The 19823-nt window shown below is 53.5% G+C and overlaps 1 protein-coding gene across 4 annotated transcripts; it reads left to right on the top strand.

The window, feature by feature from the left end:
- Window positions 1-598: 598 nt before the first annotated feature.
- Window positions 599-19753, top strand: tulp3 (TUB like protein 3). 4 transcript variants are annotated; one of them, XM_086147340.1, is made up of 12 exons: window positions 599-767; window positions 7200-7241; window positions 9430-9481; window positions 13350-13512; window positions 13686-13901; window positions 15213-15334; window positions 15408-15599; window positions 16088-16200; window positions 16687-16804; window positions 16876-16974; window positions 17269-17440; window positions 17999-19753. In XM_086147340.1, exons 1-12 carry the CDS (start codon window positions 748-750, stop codon window positions 18130-18132), a joined length of 1443 nt encoding a protein of 480 aa, XP_086003466.1. In that variant the 5' UTR covers window positions 599-747; the 3' UTR covers window positions 18133-19753. The 4 variants fall into 4 exon arrangements, with proteins under 4 accessions (XP_086003466.1, XP_086003465.1, XP_086003464.1 ...); XM_086147339.1 differs by lacking the exon at window positions 599-767 and adding an exon at window positions 4961-5052 and having other exon boundaries at window positions 17275-17440; XM_086147338.1 differs by lacking the exon at window positions 599-767 and adding an exon at window positions 4982-5052.
- Window positions 19754-19823: the final 70 nt, after the last annotated feature.

Below are 19823 nucleotides of genomic sequence, written 5' to 3'. Positions count from 1 at the left end.
AATTTGGATGATTCATCATCATCAACATTTAGAAAAATGATTGAAGCTACACCAGCAATGATGTATGGACCAGAAACTGTTACGGCAGAGATGAAGATGTTGAGGTTCTCTTTGGGAGTGACCAGGATGGAGAGGATCAGGAATGAGTCCATCAGAGGAACAGCACTTGGTAGATGTTTTGGAGAGAAGGTCAGAGAAGCCAGACTGAGATGGTTGGGTCATGGACAGAGGAGGGATAGTGATTATATTGGTAGACGGATGCTGGAGTTGGAGCTGCCAGGCAGGAGGTCTGGAGGAATAGATTTATGGACGCAGTGAGAGAAGATATGATGATAGATGGCGTGAGAGAGGGGGAAACAGGGAATAGCGTGAGATGGAGAAAGTTGACTAGCTGTGGCGACCCCCCCTGAAGGGAAAAGCCCAAAGGAGAAGAGGAAGATTGAACCTACACCAAGTTCTTCAAAAGAGCAGCAGCATTGGCACCAGGGCCATGGGTTTGTGTCGGTGTTTACGCCTAAGTCTGCTCTCTCCGCTGCATCGACACCTTTGGACGGGAAACTCATCGACAGCCTTTCACAACGCACTCCCTCTTTCCGGAAATAGTGACCAATCACGTCCAGGGTTGGTGAAATTTCAACCAATGGCAGAGCACGTTACTACGTGCGTTCGGTAACTAAGGACCGAGCTGGAGACCGTGTCCACAGAGCCGCCGCGGCGCGAGGATCTTCCCTAGCAACCGGGGCAAACATGAATTACTACAGCATAAGGTGAGAAAAAACATACTCGGACTTTTCTCCGTTTTTCCCCGTTGTCGCGGGTGTGTGTGAGTGTAGGCCGGGAGAGCCGGTGCAGAGCCCCGCCGCGGCTGCCGTTTGACCGCCCCCCCGGAGAAACTTCACAGACGCCCCAACTTTGGCTGAAGGCTCCGCCGGGAGAGGCGGCTAGCGTTAGCGTTAGCGTTAGCGCTAGCGTTAGCATTAGCCACGCTAGCGGCGCAGCTGGCAGTGGTGAGCTCGCCGGGGGACACTTTTTCATTTTTAATTTTTACTTTGCCCCACTAAGTTAGCTTGAGTTACAGACGGGGGGCAGCAACTGCCCGCAGAGGCACAAATGTCTTCACGGAGGTTTGGAACAATAGGATAATATTGAGTTAAATAACACCCGTTATCCTGTAGTAACGCCAAAGCCCTGGCGTGCACAGACACACGTTTGTAGAACCAGAGAGACAAAGGCGGTCTCACAAACGCAACCAACGAGGAAACAAACACCAGTTGCATCTCGGGCCGGGCCGCTCTCCTCCTTCTGATGATGGGACGGCCCTGTCCACGCTGCTCGCCGCGGTGTCAGTCCGTGGGAACGACGACACACACACACGCACACACACACACACACACACACACACAATCGGAGCGCATCCCTGAAACATCTGGCGTTCACACGAGAAGTTCTCCGTTCGCTCCCAAATGCCCCTCTTCGTTTGGACCCAACCAGTGACGGGTCAATGTGTAAAAAGCCAGTGATTGGAATACTGGACAGGAGCGATCCAGCTCACTGCCACGGGCCGGGCCGGCCTCAGCCTCAGCACCATTTAAGACAGCAGGCGAAAGTGTCGGTCAAAGAGGACAGAGGCTCAATATTTGGACATGAAAAGTCCACAGATTCGACCACCGTGCCACGAATGTGGAGCCGGCGGCAGCAAAGCAGTTGTAGGAGATTCAAAAGACATTTAAAGCGTTGCTTTTCACAAGTACCGGGTAGAGACGTGTTTCCCTGTGCAGTGAAATTCCCACTTTGCTGTCCACAGTGCATTTGGATTTGGATATGTGCTGATAACAGTGTGTTCTGAGGAGTGACTCTCAAAGAGGGATTCACACACGAAGCAGAACGAACAGGCGATACAGTCCGACACAACGGACCCCGTGACCGAATCGGGGAACGCTCATTCTCCTTTTTTATATCGATTCCTGCCGAGTTCCCGATCAGCTCCTGTGAGGACGTTTCAGTCGTTTGTTTAGAAAGTCAAGGAAAATGTGCCGAATAAAATGCATTCTGAAGCCGTTCTAAGATGAAGACCTGATTTATTGGGAAGGGTGGATTCAAAGGAGGATTCTCGCTGCAGACTCGAGTGCAGAAGTTGTGCCCTGTTATGAAGCCCTGAGATTTCAATCTGTGTCTTCCACCCTTTTCCTGTTTGTCCTCCGTCCCTCTGTGACCTTTTGATGCTGTAATGCAGCCTGACTTTGACATATTTCGAGGCCCCGCCCGTCGCCGACATTGGAGCCCTCCTTGTGGGGGTTTTTCCTTGCAGGACTGAAGTGACCCTGCACTTTGTGGCTTCACCTGGAGGCCAGAGCCGGTCTGGGCTCTTGGCACAGTGTGCCGGGATCCGGGCCGTTCTCATAACAGCGCTACCAGTGAGATGTTGCAAGGATTTGCTCGTAATGGTGAAGCGTTGAAAGGACAGCTGATCAAGTGGTTAGTGTGTGTGGTTCTTTGTCCGATGGATGTGCCGCTGGACCTGGAGACGCAGAAAACACTTGGAGAAAGGCAGAGTGCAGGAAAAAGAAACGTCCCTATCAGTAGGAGCTAAGAGTCCCAGCGGTCTTTGCAGTCAGTTCTCTCGTGTAACGCAGCGTTTCGAAACTCGCGCGGTTTTGTGCTCGTCGAACCCTTTTGGTTTGGACTGGAGTCACCTCTGCCTGTTCCGTTTGCATGGCGACATGTATTTCACGGATTGGCTCGTAGCTCGACTTGAGTTCACGCTCGGTCACAAGATCTACTGGACCTTGTTGATGACAATGAGGTTTTCTCTTCTGACAAACATCTGGATGCAACAGACTTAGAGCAGATTTATTTTTCCTGATGCAGAGGATTCCATCCTCGCCCGAGGTGATGGGTCACCGGCCGATCTGCGGATGTTTGTCAGCACAGTTGGAGCACGGTGCCCGTCACCACGCTGCCTGACAGCGTGAGGATTAGTCTCCGCTGGAGCAGACACCTCCCAGTAACAGCAGCGACTTATCTCGGTTTCACCTTCAGTCGTTTCCTTCCAAATGCTCGGTGCGTCGAGGGCGGTCGACCTCCCCTGCACCACGATTCTGCGTCTTTCTCCCGCTGTCCAAATATGGTCCCGCTAGCTTTGTGTCATGTAACGTTTTTCACGAGTCTTTCAAACATCTCTGGAATTTGTAATAAGCCCGCGCTCTCCTCGCTAGATGAATTGCAATCACATGAAACGTTAAGAGCCCGATCGCCAGGGCCGAGCTTTCCCAGTAACGCTTCATGTCAGTGCACCGTCTGGACAGAGATCAGCATTGTGATAATCAGATGTTCTCCAGGAACACTGTCTAACATCCGCTTAGGGGTGGAAACTGCATATGCAAATTTCCAAGACAGCAAAATGAGCATTTGTTCTACTTCAAAATAAATAGAAACATTGAAATAGAGTTTCAATGTTTGGAATATCTGAGTTGGGGAAAAAGACAGCTTCCCTTTGCCGCTGTCTTTCTGTATGACTTGCTGTTGTCAAGGGGAGACTGTAAAACACAGTCTTTGTGTCACAAATCCATTTGTTCACTCATGGAAAATTTCCATAAATGATATTTAGCACGGTGGTGGTGCAGGAAGAAATGTCAGACTGTGTCAGTCTGTAGACCGACAACATACTGTAGTTATTCTCGTGGGACCTGGTCCTCCTGTTGTCCCTGCAGGTTGGTCTCCTCGGATTCTCCCGCAGGGAGTGTTGACTGGAGCTCGCGTCTCCTGGAGACCCGAGGGAGCTGCTATTATTACCTGCCGGTGTTAGGCTCACCTCCGCCGTTGGTTGGGAGCTCAACAGCTGCTGACGGACGATTCTCCCGCTTGTCATCAGTCGGCGTTTACGCCTTTTGCTGTCGTCTCTCGGGGAAAAGACACACAAACATACCTCCTCTTTTTGTCTTTTGTTGACAAGCTCAGGCACAAAGATTGCGAGGCTCCTGTCTCCTCGCAACTTCATCCCCACGCCTCGCCTGACTTAAGACAGGTCGGTGTACATTTTTATTTTTTGTTACGGTCGCATTTCTTTAAGTGCTCCTCAGTGGAGGGGTGAGAGTTTGTCACCCCAGCATGTGCTTCCAGACCTTCTCTATTCTCAGCTGGATGAATTCCCACTATTGCATACGTCTGAGACGCCAGGCGTCAGATGTGAGTCAGAGGAAACGAGCCGAGACCGATTGGGCTGAAAGTTACTGGAAAGTGCTCAGACAGCGAAACAAGGGACTCTGGTGACGGGCTTTTGCCTCGCCACATTGTTTCGAGAAGTGTTGCGAAATATTACCCCTCGGATGTTGATATGCAGATCGGCGTCCAGTAAAGATGTTTGGGAAGTTTAGATCACTTCTTGTCATTTCCGGATCCCTCTCCTCGTCAGCAACCTTCTATTTTTTATTTTTTATTGCCGTGGGGAAAAAAACAACAAACGGTGACTGTTGAGATTAGCAATAAATCAGCTCAAACTATCCTTCTCCCAAGGACAAATCAGACTAGAAAGAATAAAAAGATAACAGAGATAATCGAAGCTTTGTGGAACGACAGCGGTCCCGGTCTTGCTGCTCAAAGACAGAGTTCGTGTTGTGTGTGTGTGCCGTAAGAAGCCTCGGTTAGCAGGATCTGCAGCGAGGCCGGTTGGAAACCCGCTGGGTGACTGAGCTCCAGAGTCTCCTCTGTGAAGGAGCTGACGTCTATGCCGTCGTGCCCGGACGACTTCGCCGAATCCTTGTGCATTGGGTGAAGTCATGGTAACCGCTCTAAGCCTCCAGCCTCCATCTGTCTCGGCGCTGGGAGCTGTCACTCCCCTGGGTGGGACGAAGCTACTGTGTCTCCAACATAACAGCGGAGATCCCCGAGCCTGCCGGGCGGCGTCGGACTGCACGGTAACTCTGTGAGTTGTATACGTCTGTCTTTTGGCAAATGGTGACTAGGCCGGCCCTGGAGCGACATTGCCGGAGCAGCGTCCATGGACACAGCAAAGAGCGGGGGATCGCAGCCCGTCTACAGCCGCTGGTCTTACAGGTACCTGCACCGCATGGTGTGTAACATACGCTGTAACGTACTCCAGGGTTCGGGCCAAGAGTTAGCGTTTATCTGTCCGCCGAGAACAACTGCAGCTACGAAGGTGGCGGAGCGAGGCCCGCGTCCCCGCAGTCAGCTGGGAGTCTCGCTCATGTTTCTGCCTCCGTGTCGTTATTTATTCAGAGCGTGGCCCTGCCGTAACAGGAGTTGGACACTTGTAGGTTTTCCGCGTTCTCTCTGGGCTGTGGGCAACTTTAAACCTGCACGCTCACAGTTGTGCGGAAGCGGAATCAGCCGGGGTCGGGTGGCTCTCTGCTTAGGAATGGGAACGATAGACGCGTTCTAAAAGCATTTTCCTTTCCCCCGAGCCTCGGGGACTGTGTAATGTGCGGCGCTCCTCAGGGCGCCCGCTCTGCACCCTCATCTGAAAAGGATCACGTAAAGGGAAGGTAGTCTAAACTGCTGCGTCTGATTCTCCAAGTTCACTCGAAAAGTATTTCATCATTTACACCCAGATGACTGCACTTTCTGGAGGAATGACATAAAGTGTATCCTTCCATCATTGCGCTGTCACCTACAAAAACCCAAAATACCTGATGGTCACTGAGAATGGCCTTAGATATCAAAGTACCATCCCATCCGAATTGAGCAGCCCTGACAATCATTTATAGCAGGTGATGTATACAGTTTTTTTTTTTTTGAAGTCACAACCATCTGAAAATGACAGAAGTCCAGAGGAGCCAGCAGATGGAGGTATTTATCGGCACGGAGGAGGCCAACGGTTGAGTAGGATATCGGTGTCGCCGTCTCTGGTGGGAGCTTCTCAGTCCACATTGATCTGCTGCTGTCACACACCCATGAGAGGCTGCCAGGCAGGCAGTCTAACGTGTGTCCTGGTCATCCATTAACTCGCTGAGACTTAAGCATTTAATCTTATCACTTCCCACTTTATTCTCTTCCCCCTTACATCTGAGCTGAATAGCCTGCGGCACAAACGAGGTTCCTCTTGTTCAAGGTCCGAATTCCTCTTCTTGGTGCTCCTAAAGGTGCAGAGTGGAGGGGCTTCCTGAAAGGGAACAAGCGAGGAAAACCATCCCCGGCAGATAACGAACCCTCTGCTTATTGCCACGTGGCTTTCTTTTAATAGCTTTGAAATCCCAATTTGCCAGGAGGTCACAGGTGATCTGCTTGCTGTTCTGTTCAGGACATGTTTACCGCCGCTCTTCTCCTCTGTCCTCTCCAAAGTACATCTAATGCTGGGAAATATCAGAGATGATTGGATTTCTATGTGCGGCTGCAAGAAGACCCCTTCCCTCTGCAGGTCTTTGCAGCAGGGTGTGAAAGCCTCCCAATTACTATGGTACTGGAGGCCTGGCCTGGTTTTTAATCACTGCCGCCGGACGTGTGTGTGTGTGTGTGTGTTTCGAAAAAAGTCCTGATCTCCATGGTTACCGTGGTCGAAGAGACAACAGTGGCGAGTCCTTTGCTTGTCACCGAAGATGTGACAGACTTATGAAACATTAATCACTCACAGCTGTGGTGTGTGTGTGTGTGTGTGTGTGTGTGTGTGTGTGTGTGTGTGTGTGTGTGTGTGTGTGTGTGTGTGTGTGTGTGTGTGTGTGTGTGTGTGTGTGTGTGTGTGTGTGTGTGTGTGTGATGTCTTTGAAAGGCTCCTCATAGCCTGTGCTTAATGTGCATTGCACCTGCTTAACTTCATTACCCCGCCTGGGGCTGCAAGGCTCTTTGGCTTTACTCAGCGGCCCTGAGCAGTCCCTCACTGGAAAACCAAACCGTGTCTTCATGTCTCGCTTGAAGATCTGCAAGGAAACGCTAGAAATGGGGGAAAGAAACCAGCCAAAGATGGAGCGCGGTCAGATGTTGGGTGAAGGCCCGGCTCACATCAGACCCCCCCACGCCGGCCTCTCCCACGTCTCTCCTGAGAAGCGGGGGCCTCACTCTGCTAAGTGTTTGTATGACGGTATTGCGGCATTTACCAATATTGAAAAATGTTTTCCCCAAAGTGGCGTGCTGCCTCCTGGCCTCTCTCTTCCTTGGATAGCTCCGGGCTCCGTGGTCGCTAAACTATGCCCATTTTGTTCTCTTTCACATCCCTGACCTGGCTGCCAAATGGCCGCTTCCCCCCGAAGGCCCTCCAGCTCCGCCAGCTTCGCGTCCAACTCAGCAGCGAGGTAAACACACACACACACTCACACACACACACACACACACACACACACAGATATGTTTCAGAGCGATGGGACGGGGTTGTTTGCGCTTCCCTCTGGCTGCAGCAGGGCTGGCCGGGTCAGTGGTGCTCAGGCATTCAGGCCAGAGTCACATCACGGACAGCAGTATGACCTGGAAAGAGCTGGTCTAGTACTGGACACTTGAAAATCCGCAAGAAAAGAAAGGCCAGAAAGCCTTGTGAGACGACAGAACAGGCCTGTATGATACTAGAAGTATCACAATATTGCTAGAAAGAATTTTAAAAGTCAGTGTGCAATCAATGTCAAATCAAACCCTTGTGTTGCCGAGGCACCGTTTATTTATACGATTCATTTGTTGGGCTGTATATTTTACTTTAGCAGTTATAAAACTACTTGAAAATCGGATGGCCAAAATCAAAATCTGATTTCCAGTATCATGGATTTTTCATCTCGCGCCACAATATCATAACAAGTCCAAGAGGCGACGTTACTGTTTTTTGGCTGGAATAAAATCAATCATTTTTATTTTGTTGAACCCCGGAATTTCTGGATCGATGGCATTATGATGACACCGTAGGGTCTCTCTTCTCTAGCTACACCTGTAAAGCAGTCGTCCATCTCTGACCTCCGAGCATAACATTCCCAATAATTGTGTGTATGTCCTGTGTCTTCTGTCTTTCACTTGAAAAGCGTCTTTGAGTACCATGAAAAGCCCTACACAAACCTTATGTATTATTATTATTGTTATTATTATAACTGAACGTGCTGGCCGTCCTCCGTCGGCACCGCCTGTCCTCGGCCTCCTCGGCGACCCGTCCGGGTTAGTGTGAGGCTGAGTCCTGCGGGCCGGGACGGAGGAGCCCACGGATGCTGCTGTGACACAGTAGAGATGAACACCTTTACACTTTACACGGCTTTCCAACACTCGCCTGGTGTCAGTCAGCTGCCGTGATTGCGTACCATGAAGAGAGTGTCTGTCTGTCTGTCTGTCTGTGTGTGTCTGTCTGTGTGTGTGTGTGTGTGTGTGTCATGGCAACCTGTGGGAGATGTGTAGTGGAAGTGGCGGTGATGAGAGGAGCTCGTAATGAGCTTACCTGATGCAGAGATAGCAGCATTATTGCAAGCGTCCTCCAGAGCAGCGGAGCCAGGGGGTTGATGATTTCTTCCGCTGCCAGAGATGAACACAAGAAAGTGTCGACTCACCCGACCTTAATCTGGGCTGTGAGCCGCCGTGTTTGACAGAGATATTGGATGTATTGCACGGCACATTGTCTCTCCTGGCAGTAGCTAAGCAACGTGGACCCGCTCCCCTCAGTTAGAGGACCCAAAGGCCCCTCAGCCGGAGCCTCGCCTCTCTTTTTCACTCTTCTTATTGTTTGCCTACCTTTTTTTCCCTCCTCTTTTTGCTTTTGTTTCACCAATACTCCGACGTGTCCTGGAATTCCTCCAGAACCTTGGAAACGGTCAAGGAAAAACCCAAGGGAAGATATGGGTCCAAGACAAATGTCCTGGGAAATTTGGCCGTTATTGGACATTTGATCAAAAAAAGTGATTAAATGCAATATCATGACGGTGTTTTTCTTCCGCTGCTCTGTTGGAAGGGAAAAGAACCTGAAGATGAGCTCAACCGCTTTGAAAACCGACATGTTCAATGAACATTTCAGAAGTATAAGCAGTAACTTATTCGAACATTTGTTTCAAATCCAATGAAATTTTGGGGAAGAATAGAAATTTGATGAGAAAGAACAATTTACACTCCAAAAAAATAAAGAAACAAATTCCTTGACCTTGTAAAAATAAACCAAACTGAGAAAGACAGAGAAATCTCATGAAACAGGAACTGAATGAATAAAAGGAAATGAATGAAAAACAGACTGAGGGAAAAGCTACCACTCCTTTGTGTTTGATGACACATGATCTTCTTGTGTCAAGTGGTGCCACCTGCTGCAGGCCAGGAGAGCTTCAGGTTTCCCAGTCAGGCTGGTAGTGAGATGAGATGTACTTTATGATCGCAGGCTAGGGAAATTGTTCAGCCTTGGTTTGAGGTTCGACTTTCTGCCCAAGGTACTACAAGATGAAATCCATATTCCGACGATAGCTCAGCGGTGTCGGACGCTAATGGGTCTGCTCCGTGCATGCTAAGTCTTTAACCTTTGACCTTCCTCTGCAGCGGCCTTGAGGATGACGGTGCCAGCCTGATGCAGCAGAAGCTGGAGAAGCAGGTAGGAGTCGGACGTCCGAGCAAAGCCGCTGTCACTTCTGTCTTTTCTCCGTCTGGGTTTTCAATCAGCTCATGCTTTTCTGCCGCTATGAAGGACGGCTTTGTGGGCTTCCCAGGCCTTCCATGAGAGCAGAGCAGGACAAGGAACCCCATAATGGCCTTTGTCATTTGGCTCCAATAGGGGCGTCTGTTGGCGGGGCGGCCTCAGCATAGTGGCAGTGTTGTGTGATTCTGGGGGTCACTGTGTTATTTACAACCCTCGCTCGCCCGAGAGGCTGAACACTTTTACAGTTTCCACGATACTTTTGTCCGTCCCTCTCCGGAAACTCGTCTCTGCGTTGAACCCATCGTGGATGAACCTGAACGTGAGCAGCTCCAGAGCAGCTAGGGCTTCAGTGTCTTGCTCAACAACACTTGGACAGGCCGGGAGGAGCGCGGAGATCCAACCAGGAATGTTGGGGAGCGACAACGCCCAGAACTGTGTCCTTCAATACGCCCAGCGGCCTGCATCTGTGTCCTCGGGAGGCTCTGAGCTCCGTCCCAGAAACGACCTCAATGCTGCCCGCCGGTCCTAGTCCACCAACCCGTCGGTCCCAGTCCACCGGCCCGCCGGTCCCAGTCCACCGGCCCGCCAATCGTAGTCCACCAGCCCGCTGGTCCCAGCCCACCGGCCCGCCGGTCCCACTCCACCAGCCCGCCGGTCCCACTCCACCAGCCCGCCGGTCCTAGTCCACCAACCCATCGGTCCTAGTCCACCAACCCGTCGGTCCCAGTCCACTAGCCCGCCGGTCCCACTCCACCAGCCAGCCGGTCCTAGTCCACCAACCCGTCGGTCCCAGTCCACCGTCCCGCCGGCCTGGAGATGTTCACAGACCTCTAATAATGGGCGCCTTCGTACTCAGGCTTGCTAATCAAGCAGCCTCCTCTGGTGCAATGTCACAAATCATTTATTCATGTTCATGTCACTCTTTCTAAAGTTAACTTGTGCCCTTTTCTTCAAAATCATTCCTCCGGGAAGTAAGAGATGAGTCACCTTTAAATTCCACAATGAATCATCTCCTGGTCATCACAGAATGACCTCAAACCAGCGTTTGTCTGGCCATGTGTGCCCATATGTGACGGACTGGTCCAAGGTCCAAGCCCTGGCCCGGCGTCAGCACCCTTAGACCTGACCGCAGAGAAGCCGTATAGACGATGAATGAATGACATTCTCTGTTTATTTAGGTTTTCATACTTGGCTTCATCCAGAAAGTAGCTAACGAGAAGATACCTGGGAGTGAAGATGAAATCAATTTGTATAAATTAGGCCTGAAGAGTCCCAGATTGCACATCTTAAAGGCACGCCTGCTTGAACGCCGACCTGCCAGATATCCTGGAAGGTATATTTTCATATGTTTACGGCATTTTGGCTATTGAAGTGTTGGACGATGAAGGTTCTTCTCGAAGGTCAAACCCTGAAGAGCAGGGAATTCATTCACTTATCCATCCATCCATTCATAACCGATAACAATAGCAGGGGCACTTTGACTGAGGCTGCATCCCATTTTAGCAAACCTTGCTGCCTCTACCTCCCATCTCTCTCACTCCCTCTTACCTCTCACTCTCTCTGTGTCTCACTCTCTCTGTGTCTCACTCTCTCTGTGTCTCACTCTCTCTTACCTCTCACTCTCTCTGTGTCTCACTCTCTTTTGTCTTCCTTGCTCCCTCCCTCCCTCTCTCTCATGCCCCCCCATCCTCTGTGCTATAAGCGCTAATGAGTGCTTATGCAGTTAGCAGCAGTGTCACACACACACACACACACACACACACACACACACACACACACAGACCGTGTGTGTGTGTGAGAGAGAGAGACAGAGCGTTCTCTGTGAGGGAGCTCCCAGAGCCGGGGAGGCTGGTGTTGGAGCCGGGCTCCCCAGGAGGAGGAAGAGGAGGAGGAGGAAGAGGAGGAGGAGGAGGAGGAGGAGGAGGAGGAGGAGGAAGAGGAAGAGGAGGAGGCCGGGCTGGGACACGGAGCGATGGCCGGCACCAGGGCGCCTGCCGCTTCCAGGAGCTCGGAGCTTCTTCTGATCCAGGACTGATGGGATCTATGCCGCTCTTTCCATACAAAAGTACAAATTGTATTGGATGTCAAGATGTCTAACGAATGGGTTCGTATGTCCCGACGTTTGCTTTTGTAATGTTGTCAAACTCCGTCAGATGTTTGTGGGTGATGTGCGTGGCTGACGTCCACCGGGTTTCCAACCCTTTAGAGAAATACAGGCCAGAGCTCTGATGCTCTTTGTTCGGGATCGGCGGGGTCCGCTCAACAGCAAATAGTCCGACGCCTCCACGGATGATCTAATAAAACCGGAGTGATACACTTGTTAGAGACCTGATGTCTTCGAAGTTGGACTTGTTTGGGTGGACACAAGAAGCTCTGAGAAATCCTGCGTGAAGTCACATCTTGCTGAACAAATGATGAGATCCCTCTGAAGGGGCAGGACGCGCCTCCCCAGTCAGATGCAGGCTCAGGCCAGGTGTTCTCCACCGGGCCGGATGTCCTTCCGCTCCATCCCAGCTGCTCAGGGCATGTCAGCTCAGACCCCGCCGGTCAAGTTCTCCCGGACCTCGCCGGTAGAGGTCGGTTTCTTATTGCTTCGCAGCTGGACGTCCGTCGTTTACTCCACAAAGTGTACGATAGCGCCACCCCTCTCTGTTTTCTTCATCTGCTGCCTTTGTCTGTTGCCTGTAAGGTGAAGGGTGCGGGTCCACGCTCATCTCTTTGGATGGTAATGAGGCCGGGCCTCCCTGCGGAACCAGGCGGTCCAGACCTAAAACACCCTGCTGTTCTGCACAAAGTCCTGCACAGAAACAGTCTGTTACTCACTCTCATGACCCGCGCCAGCTGTCACCGTGGTTACGCAGATGGGACGGAAGCAGAGTTTCAGAAAATGACAAATAGGCCCGCTATTTTCCGTCTCGCTGAACGCATCGTTTGCATTGCTGCTCCTCAATGGACCGGCATAATCCGAGGGGCCGGTGGGGACCGAGACCCTCATCCAGACTCCATCACAGTCCCAGAGCAGACGGGGCGGGAGCTGGACCAAGCGCACCAGGATCACCAGGCACACCAGGATCACCAAGATCACCAAGATCACCGGGCGCACCTGGATCACCAGGCACACCAGGATCACCGGGCACACCAGGATCACCAGGATCACCAGGATCACCAGGCGCACTGCTCACAATCAATCACAAGAACACTGATTCAGAGGATATCTGCAGTTATAGTGAGCCATAGTAACAATAATAATAGAATATAGTCATGGAATTTAAAGAAGTTGACCACAACATCTGAAATCACTTAAGAATATGATATTGATTCAGTAAGAAACCCCTTTAAAACAACAAACCCTTAAGATAAGATTAGCTAAGACTCGGCGTGGCAGCAGCGAGCTGCAGAGGGCAGGTAGCAGAAGACATGAAACATCGACAATAAATATCAGCAGAGACGTTAAACAAGACAGATGACAACAGTAGAGGGATAAAAGCAGATGAACGGTGTGAGAACCGGAGTGAAGCGAGTGAGTGACAGTTGCAGGAAGTGTCCGGAGACTCAGAGATGTGTCGAAGAAGATGCCGCCGGTATCAGCCTGGCTTTAGGTGAATGACGAGTGTTTCTTGTCCAGGGCCTTTCCTACCTTCAGACAAATACCTCCGGGCCTTTCAAACACCTGCTGAAGTCATAGGGTGCTGGTCGTGCCTATTATTGTCCTGACCAGCTCACAGCGACCAACCTGACTTCCCGTCCCTCCACACTAACCTGACGGCCCAGGGTCGGGAGATCCTGGTTTCAGAGACTTATTGTCCACCTGTTGGGTCCCCAGAGGGCGCTGCTGGAGCAGAAGCAGCGGAGGAGGCGTCAGGAACCCCTGATGGTCCAGCCCAACACGGAGGCCCGGCCCAGGCGCTCCAGGGTACGGCGCGGCGAGGAGCAGGCCCCGCTGGTGGACTCTCAGCTCAGCGTCACCAACGACGCCGTCATGGACGGTAAGGACAAGCTGAGCGGGGACGCCGTGAATCGACCCCCTCCTCAATCTGTCATTCTCCACAAAACCCCGAAAACGCTTCAGATAGAGTGTGTGTGTTCCTGCGACTGATGCCTGAGCTGCAGCTACGCCAAACACTGCGTGTGGCCTTCATGGCCGTTCCGCATGCCGCAGGTATCGACGGGCCGGCGGCTTTCCTGGGGTCCGAAGCCCCCGACAAGGGAATGAAGATCCAGATCCTGTCGGCGAGCCGGTCCCAGCCCCAGATGAGCGGTCAGGCGGTCTCCCCGCACCGGCTTCCTGCAGCAGCCGAGGAACCCGAGGGGGACGAAGACACAGAGACGCTGCTGAAGCCCAAGACGGACATCCACGAACTGCTGCAGAAACAAGGTGGGTCCTTCAGGTCTCGAGTCGAGACGACCCGCACCGCGGGAATCCTGAACACAGGTCACCGGAGCCGGCCGAGAGCCTCGACGGCAGCGGGTCCGGAGGCTCCGGGGTGGTTCGGGTGTCCCATAAGCCTCGGCGCACATTTATCACGGGTCCGCTGGTTCTGTCGCGGCCTGTGTTGATGGCTGAATGAAAGTTCTGGTGCCGCGGTCACTCTGCGCCTCCTCGGGTCGTGTACGCCGGCCGGCCCCTTCCGTGGTCCTCCTTCCGTGGTCCTCCTTCTGTAGTCCTCCTTCTGTGGTCCTCCTTCCGTGGTCCTCCCTGACTATTCCAGATGGTTGACTTCATAATGCGCCGACCCCGCGGCCCCGGGGCTTTGTCCCCTTTATCCAGGAGAAAATGTTAGCGGTTCCTTTGGCCGCTCTGTATACCAGGAGGCGCCGCAGCACCTCCGAGCGCTGATGGGCTGCAGAGAAGTCAGACTTGGTGAATTGCATGCTATTTCTAATATCATTTGGCCACCTGCTACACCCTGATTCCAACCCAGGATGAAACAAACACAAGAGACAATCAGTACCATGGAGCCGTGAAGAAATTCAATTTCCTTCCCCAGATGCACTCCAGTGGACCCCTGCCACCCCCTAAGTGCACGTGAGTCAGGCTGCAGCCAGTGTTTGCATGGCAGCTGATAAATCCTGTTCTCAGAGAGCAAAAGCGTTCTAGCCAGGCCCCGTTCCCGTCTGCAGGAGGCCGTGTGAGGATACGGCTATCCAGATTGACCGCGACTTGACCCGATTGACCCGCATGGGTTGTGACGTCCCTTCCTGTTCCGAGCCGGCCCGCGGGCCGCAGGCTATTCAGGGTGGTCGTCGGGCAGCAGTGCGGGACAAGCGGGCCCAGGACAGGGGGAGCTCCCCTCCGGGGTCTGCATCCGGGTCAGCCCTGATGGGCCGGTGATCCGCACACGCTCTCCCGGGCTGGACCACAAACTCAAAGCCGCTCCTGGCCTGCTGCTCTGCAGACCGCCTCAGTTAAAAGACATGCAATTGTCTGCTAAACAAATGGAAGACCGTGGTTTGGGCGCTGATTAGCGTCGGCGGCTGCCCTCCCCGCCGCTCTTCACAATTCTGGCGGGAGACACCAAGCACGATAGTTGAACTCTAAGCGAGTGAAAAACAGGAGGGGGGTGGGATGAAGGCTGTCTCTGGGGTGGAGAGATATTTGGACCTTCTGTGTTTCACCTGAACCTCCCGTCCCCGCGGCCCTGCAGGAGAACCTTGAACTCCAGTTGTCCGTCCCGTTCCTCGCCAGGTCTGTCCGGCAGCATGAACTTTGACGAGTCCAGCGAGCAGGAGGAGGAGGGCGGGGAGGAGCGGCCCCTTTCCCCCGACGCCACGCGGCCCTCCTCGGCCGCCAGCGGCAAGGACGTCCCGGTGAGTAAACGGCCGCTCGGCCAGGCCCGTCATCTGACCCGCAAATCCCCGGTGACACCCGGATTGCACCCAGGAGGCCCCGAGCGCCGGCTCGCCCGCCGCTGAGGACGCCGTCATCAGCACCGCCAACTTGGAGGAGTGCGTCCTGCGTCCGGCTCCGCGCGGCGCCACCGTCAAGTGTCGCATCACCCGGGACAAGAAAGGCATGGATCGCGGCCTTTACCCCACATACTTCATGCACATGGAGAGAGAGGACGGCAAGAAGGTGAGAGCGGCCTGCGGAGCACAGTCCTGGGGAGTCTTGGGGAGTCTTGGGGAGTCCTGGGGAGTCCTGGGGAGTCTTGGGGAGTCCTGGGGAGTCCTGGGGAGTCCTGGGGAGTCCTGGGGAGGACGTGGGCGACCCGTGGAGACGGAGAAAACCCTCCACTGGTAGAAAGGAGCAGGTCAGGAAATGTGTTTTACACTTCCAGGCAGTGAATGGCAGCAGGGAGGGTGACAATCAGGTGACACTTCCCCGGGGAGAACCGTCAAATGGCAGAAGGACGAGATATGTGCTAATTAGCAAAAGACCAGCAAGAGACGATTGGAAGCAAAGACATTCCTTGAGATCTGGTGAAGATGTGCTGGAACAAGCTGGTGTTAGGAGGGGAGGAGATGGACCTTCTTATATTTGTCAGAGCAGCCGGTCCTTCTGGGTTCTGCCCGGCGATGGCGCCGCAGCCGGAGTGTCATCTCTGTCCTCCTGCCATCCAGGTGTTTCTGCTGGCGGGAAGGAAGAGGAAGAAGAGCAAGACGTCCAATTACCTCATCTCCGTGGACGCCACCGACCTGTCGCGGGAGGGCGAGAGCTTCATCGGGAAACTGAGGTGAGATGACGCCTCCTGCCGGACCCTAACCATAACCCTGCACCTTGGCTTCCAGGCCGGCTCCGGGAGAACGGGCCGGCCCTGGAAGGTCCAGCTCAGTCAAATCATCCGTCAGCAGCCGCACAGAACCTGAACAGTTGTGCTTTTCTCAAAGCCGGTTCTGAGGTCAGCTGGGCCCCAGGGAGACGCTCCTCAAAGCTACAGGGGGCCTTCGGGGGTTGAAATGTCCGACCCGTCCGTATCCACGTGTAGATCGTAACAGATGTAGATGTCATAGGAGAACGTAGAGACCTACGCTGTGTTCCAGTGTAGTGCAGATCCAGGTTCTGCATGTGATGTGTGAACTCAAAGCCAACGTGAAGTGTCTCCACCGGCCCTCTGGGGCCTGAACTGCTGGCGCTGCCTCTCAGAAGAGCAGCTCTGCCTGGTCCACGTTCCATCATCCTTAAAGGGCCTCGTGGCAACTCATCGCTCCTTTCCAAACAGGTCCAACCTCATGGGCACCAGGTTCACCGTGTATGACAACGGCGCCAACCCCTGCAAGAACCCCGGGGCGCCGCTGGAAGACAGCAGCACGCGACAGGAGCTGGCCGCCATCTGCTACGTGAGTGAAAGCCGCCTCGCATCTGCAGCGGGCTCAGAGCCCGGGGTAACAAGTGACTCGCCCCGGGGCAGGAGACCAACGTGCTGGGGTTCAAGGGGCCGCGCAAGATGACCGTCATCATCCCGGGGATGAACATGAGCTACGAACGAGTCCCCGTTCGGCCTCAGAACGTGAGTCCTCCTCCGTCTCAACAGGCATTTCTCCATGCCGGACGTGTAATCATTACACACACAGACACCCACACACACACACACACACTATATATATATATATATATATATATATATATATATATAGCATATAGATATTGGTCCACCTGCTGGGACTCTTAGGACCTCAGTGTGACCTGAAGCAACCTTCAGAACACACGTGTGTGTGTGTGTGTGTGTGTGTGTGTGTGTGTGTGTGTGTGTGTGTGTGTGTGTGTGTGTGTGTGTGTGTGTGTGTGTGTGTGTGTGTGACAGGAGCAGGAGAGCCTCTTGAGCCGCTGGCAGAACCACTCGCTGGACAACCTGATCGAGCTGCACAACAAGGCCCCCGTGTGGAACGATGACACCCAATCCTACGTGCTGAACTTCCACGGCCGCGTCACGCAGGCGTCCGTCAAGAACTTCCAGATAGTACACGACAACGACCGTGAGTACTTTGGCGTGTGTTTGTATCTTCACACGTCTGTGGGAAACCTGGGACGTCCATCAGTATGCTCTCCACAGAGACAGAAGTCCAGGGTAGAAAGTCAGAGGAACACGAATGAAAGCAAACATGTGGAGTCGTTTTAAGTCCCAGATGTTTGAGAGTCTGGGTGTCATGGCGGCATAGAGGTCGGCGCTTCTGCTCACAGCAGAAGGTCCCTGGTTGGATATCACAGGGGCCTTTCTGTGTGGAGTCTCCATGTTCTCCCCGTGTCTGCGTGGGCATCCTCGAGGTTCTCGGTTCCTCCCGCGGTCCACAAACGTGCAGGAGGTTCCGCAGATTATACTGGAGAAACCGCCGAGACGTGTGAATGGTTGTCTCTACATGAGGCCGAGTGATTGGCTCAGGGCGACCCGCCCCTGGGCCAATGACAGCCGGCTAGGCTGCGGCGTCCCCGCCCCCTGGCTGCAGGATAAGCAGTAGATAATGGAGGGCCGGATGTTTGAGCGTTGGTCTTTAGGTCATGTAGTCATACGAGTGTGTCTGGTTCTTCCCCCCCAGCGGACTACATCGTGATGCAGTTCGGCCGGGTTGCAGAGGACATCTTCACGCTGGACTACAACTACCCCATGTGCGCTCTTCAAGCCTTCGCCATCGGCCTGTCCAGCTTCGACGGCAAGCTGGCCTGCGAGTGAGGCGCCGTCCGACAGCCCCCGCGCCATTTGTGCTCTTGCGGATCTCCTGGGACGCCAGGGCGGCCCACGTGGACCGGCGCACCGGGAAAGATGCGGAGGGGGCCGGATGGGCCGGATGGGCCGGATGGGCCGGGGACGCCTTCTTTCCTGTACAACAATCGCGTGTCTGTCTGCTGCTACTCAAACTGAAAGGGAAACAAACCGCAGGGCGCAAAACCTCGGCGCCGCACGTCTGCCGAGGAACCCGGGAGACCCGACGTGACCGACCACTTCTGCCTCCAATCTGTCAGGAAGGACACCAGGACCATGAATCCCTCCAGGGCAGAGTCCTCCAAGAGTTCATCCTAGTTTGAACTGGTTTTTAATCACTTGTGTTATGGATCTTTTTGCAATACCCCGGCCATGGAGTCACGTCTTACAGATGGATGGAGGTCAGAAGAGTGGAAACGCTGAAGATGGCGTGTCTGGGTTCAGAGCGGCCGCTCGCTCCTGAGCGGTCTGTGGCGTTTTAGTAGGAAAGACACATGGTTGGCGGTAAAACGTCCATTTAATAAGCCATAGCTGTTGTCGGCCACAGCCGCGCCACACGAGCCCGCAATAACCCCGAAAACCCCGGAATTCCTTGCGTTCCAAACCACACCCACAAAATCCCCATTAACCCCCAAATCACACAGAAACAAGCATGAACGTAAACCCCAACATGCGTGACTGCTACGTGCCCTTCCGTCTCTGCGGTCCGGAGACGCCGGGCGACCCGTGGCCTTTCTGCTGCGAGGACACGTCAGACTGAGAGCTCCTTCTGCCTGGGAGCCTGTGGCCTGCGTGGCGCGGCGCCCCCTGCAGGCCGCAGCTGGGAAAGACACATCAAGTAGGAAACATGAGGAGGCCGCCATTTGCTCTGTGAGACCCTCCGTCATTCCATTTTCTTTGCCTTTTGCGTAAAGTGCATTATTCTGAACAGGCCTGTCCTGGATGTGTGTGTGTGTGTGTGTGTGTGTGTGTGTGTGTGTGTGTGTGTGTGTGTGTGTGTGTGTGTGTGTGTGTGTGTGTGTGTGTGTGTGTGTGTGTGTGTGTGTGTGTGTGTGAGAGAAACCTTGCCTTAGTAAGTTGTGTGAAGGGAAATGCAGCAAAGGTTGCACATTTAAAGGACATGCAGCCTAAAATAGATGCCGTCTTGCCCGTGGAGCCGGTCTGCTCCGTCGTCTCACCTGGCAGGACGTGAACCGGACTTAGACCGGAGGGTTAGGGTTAGGAGACAAAGGTGTGGGAGGAGAGGAGCTCCTCCGTCCTGCGTCTGGAAGCCTCTGAGCTGCTAGGAGACGCCCGCAGAGCTCCAGAACCCCCGGGTTCATGGGGAGGTTTGAGGCCCGAAGCAGCTCCGTGGTCGTGTCCTCGCCCTCCTGGGCCGTGCAGAGCCAGCTCACACACACTCCCTTGTAGTTGACAGGAAGGGTTTGTGGAAGCCTGCTTGGTGTTTGCTGTCACTTTTATGTGTGGAATTCAACTGAAGGGCTTTTGACAAAAGCACATGTTGTCCTGCGAGGCGGTGGAACACCTGGAAGGTTCCTCACCAGAGACTACTTTACTGTCTAATAGCTCATTAAAAACATCACGACACCAAGAGCCTGGAGTCTTTGCTTCAAAGCTTCTCAACAGGAACTTGCTCCTTCTTCAGAAGGGTCTTCATCAGG

The sequence above is a fragment of the Fistularia commersonii genome, chromosome 5, assembly GCF_037954325.1.
Source record: "Fistularia commersonii isolate RoL2024-O1a breed Wild chromosome 5, RoL_Fcom_v1.0, whole genome shotgun sequence".
In the NCBI taxonomy this organism is placed as follows: Eukaryota; Metazoa; Chordata; class Actinopteri; order Syngnathiformes; family Fistulariidae; genus Fistularia; species Fistularia commersonii.
This window is presented reverse-complemented; position numbering and strand designations above follow the sequence as displayed.

What these genes read in the sequence shown, in the direction of transcription:
- tulp3 (XM_086147338.1), top strand. Translation starts at nt 4,997, where the DNA reads ATGGACACAGCAAAGAGCGGGGGATCGCAGCCCGTCTACAGCCGCTGG. An exon ending in CGAACTGCTGCAGAAACAAG is followed by an intron (nt 13,902 to 15,212) that starts GTGGGTCCTTCA and finishes GTTCCTCGCCAG; the next exon opens with GTCTGTCCGGCAGCATGAAC. An exon ending in GATAGTACACGACAACGACC is followed by an intron (nt 17,441 to 17,998) that starts GTGAGTACTTTG and finishes CTTCCCCCCCAG; the next exon opens with CGGACTACATCGTGATGCAG.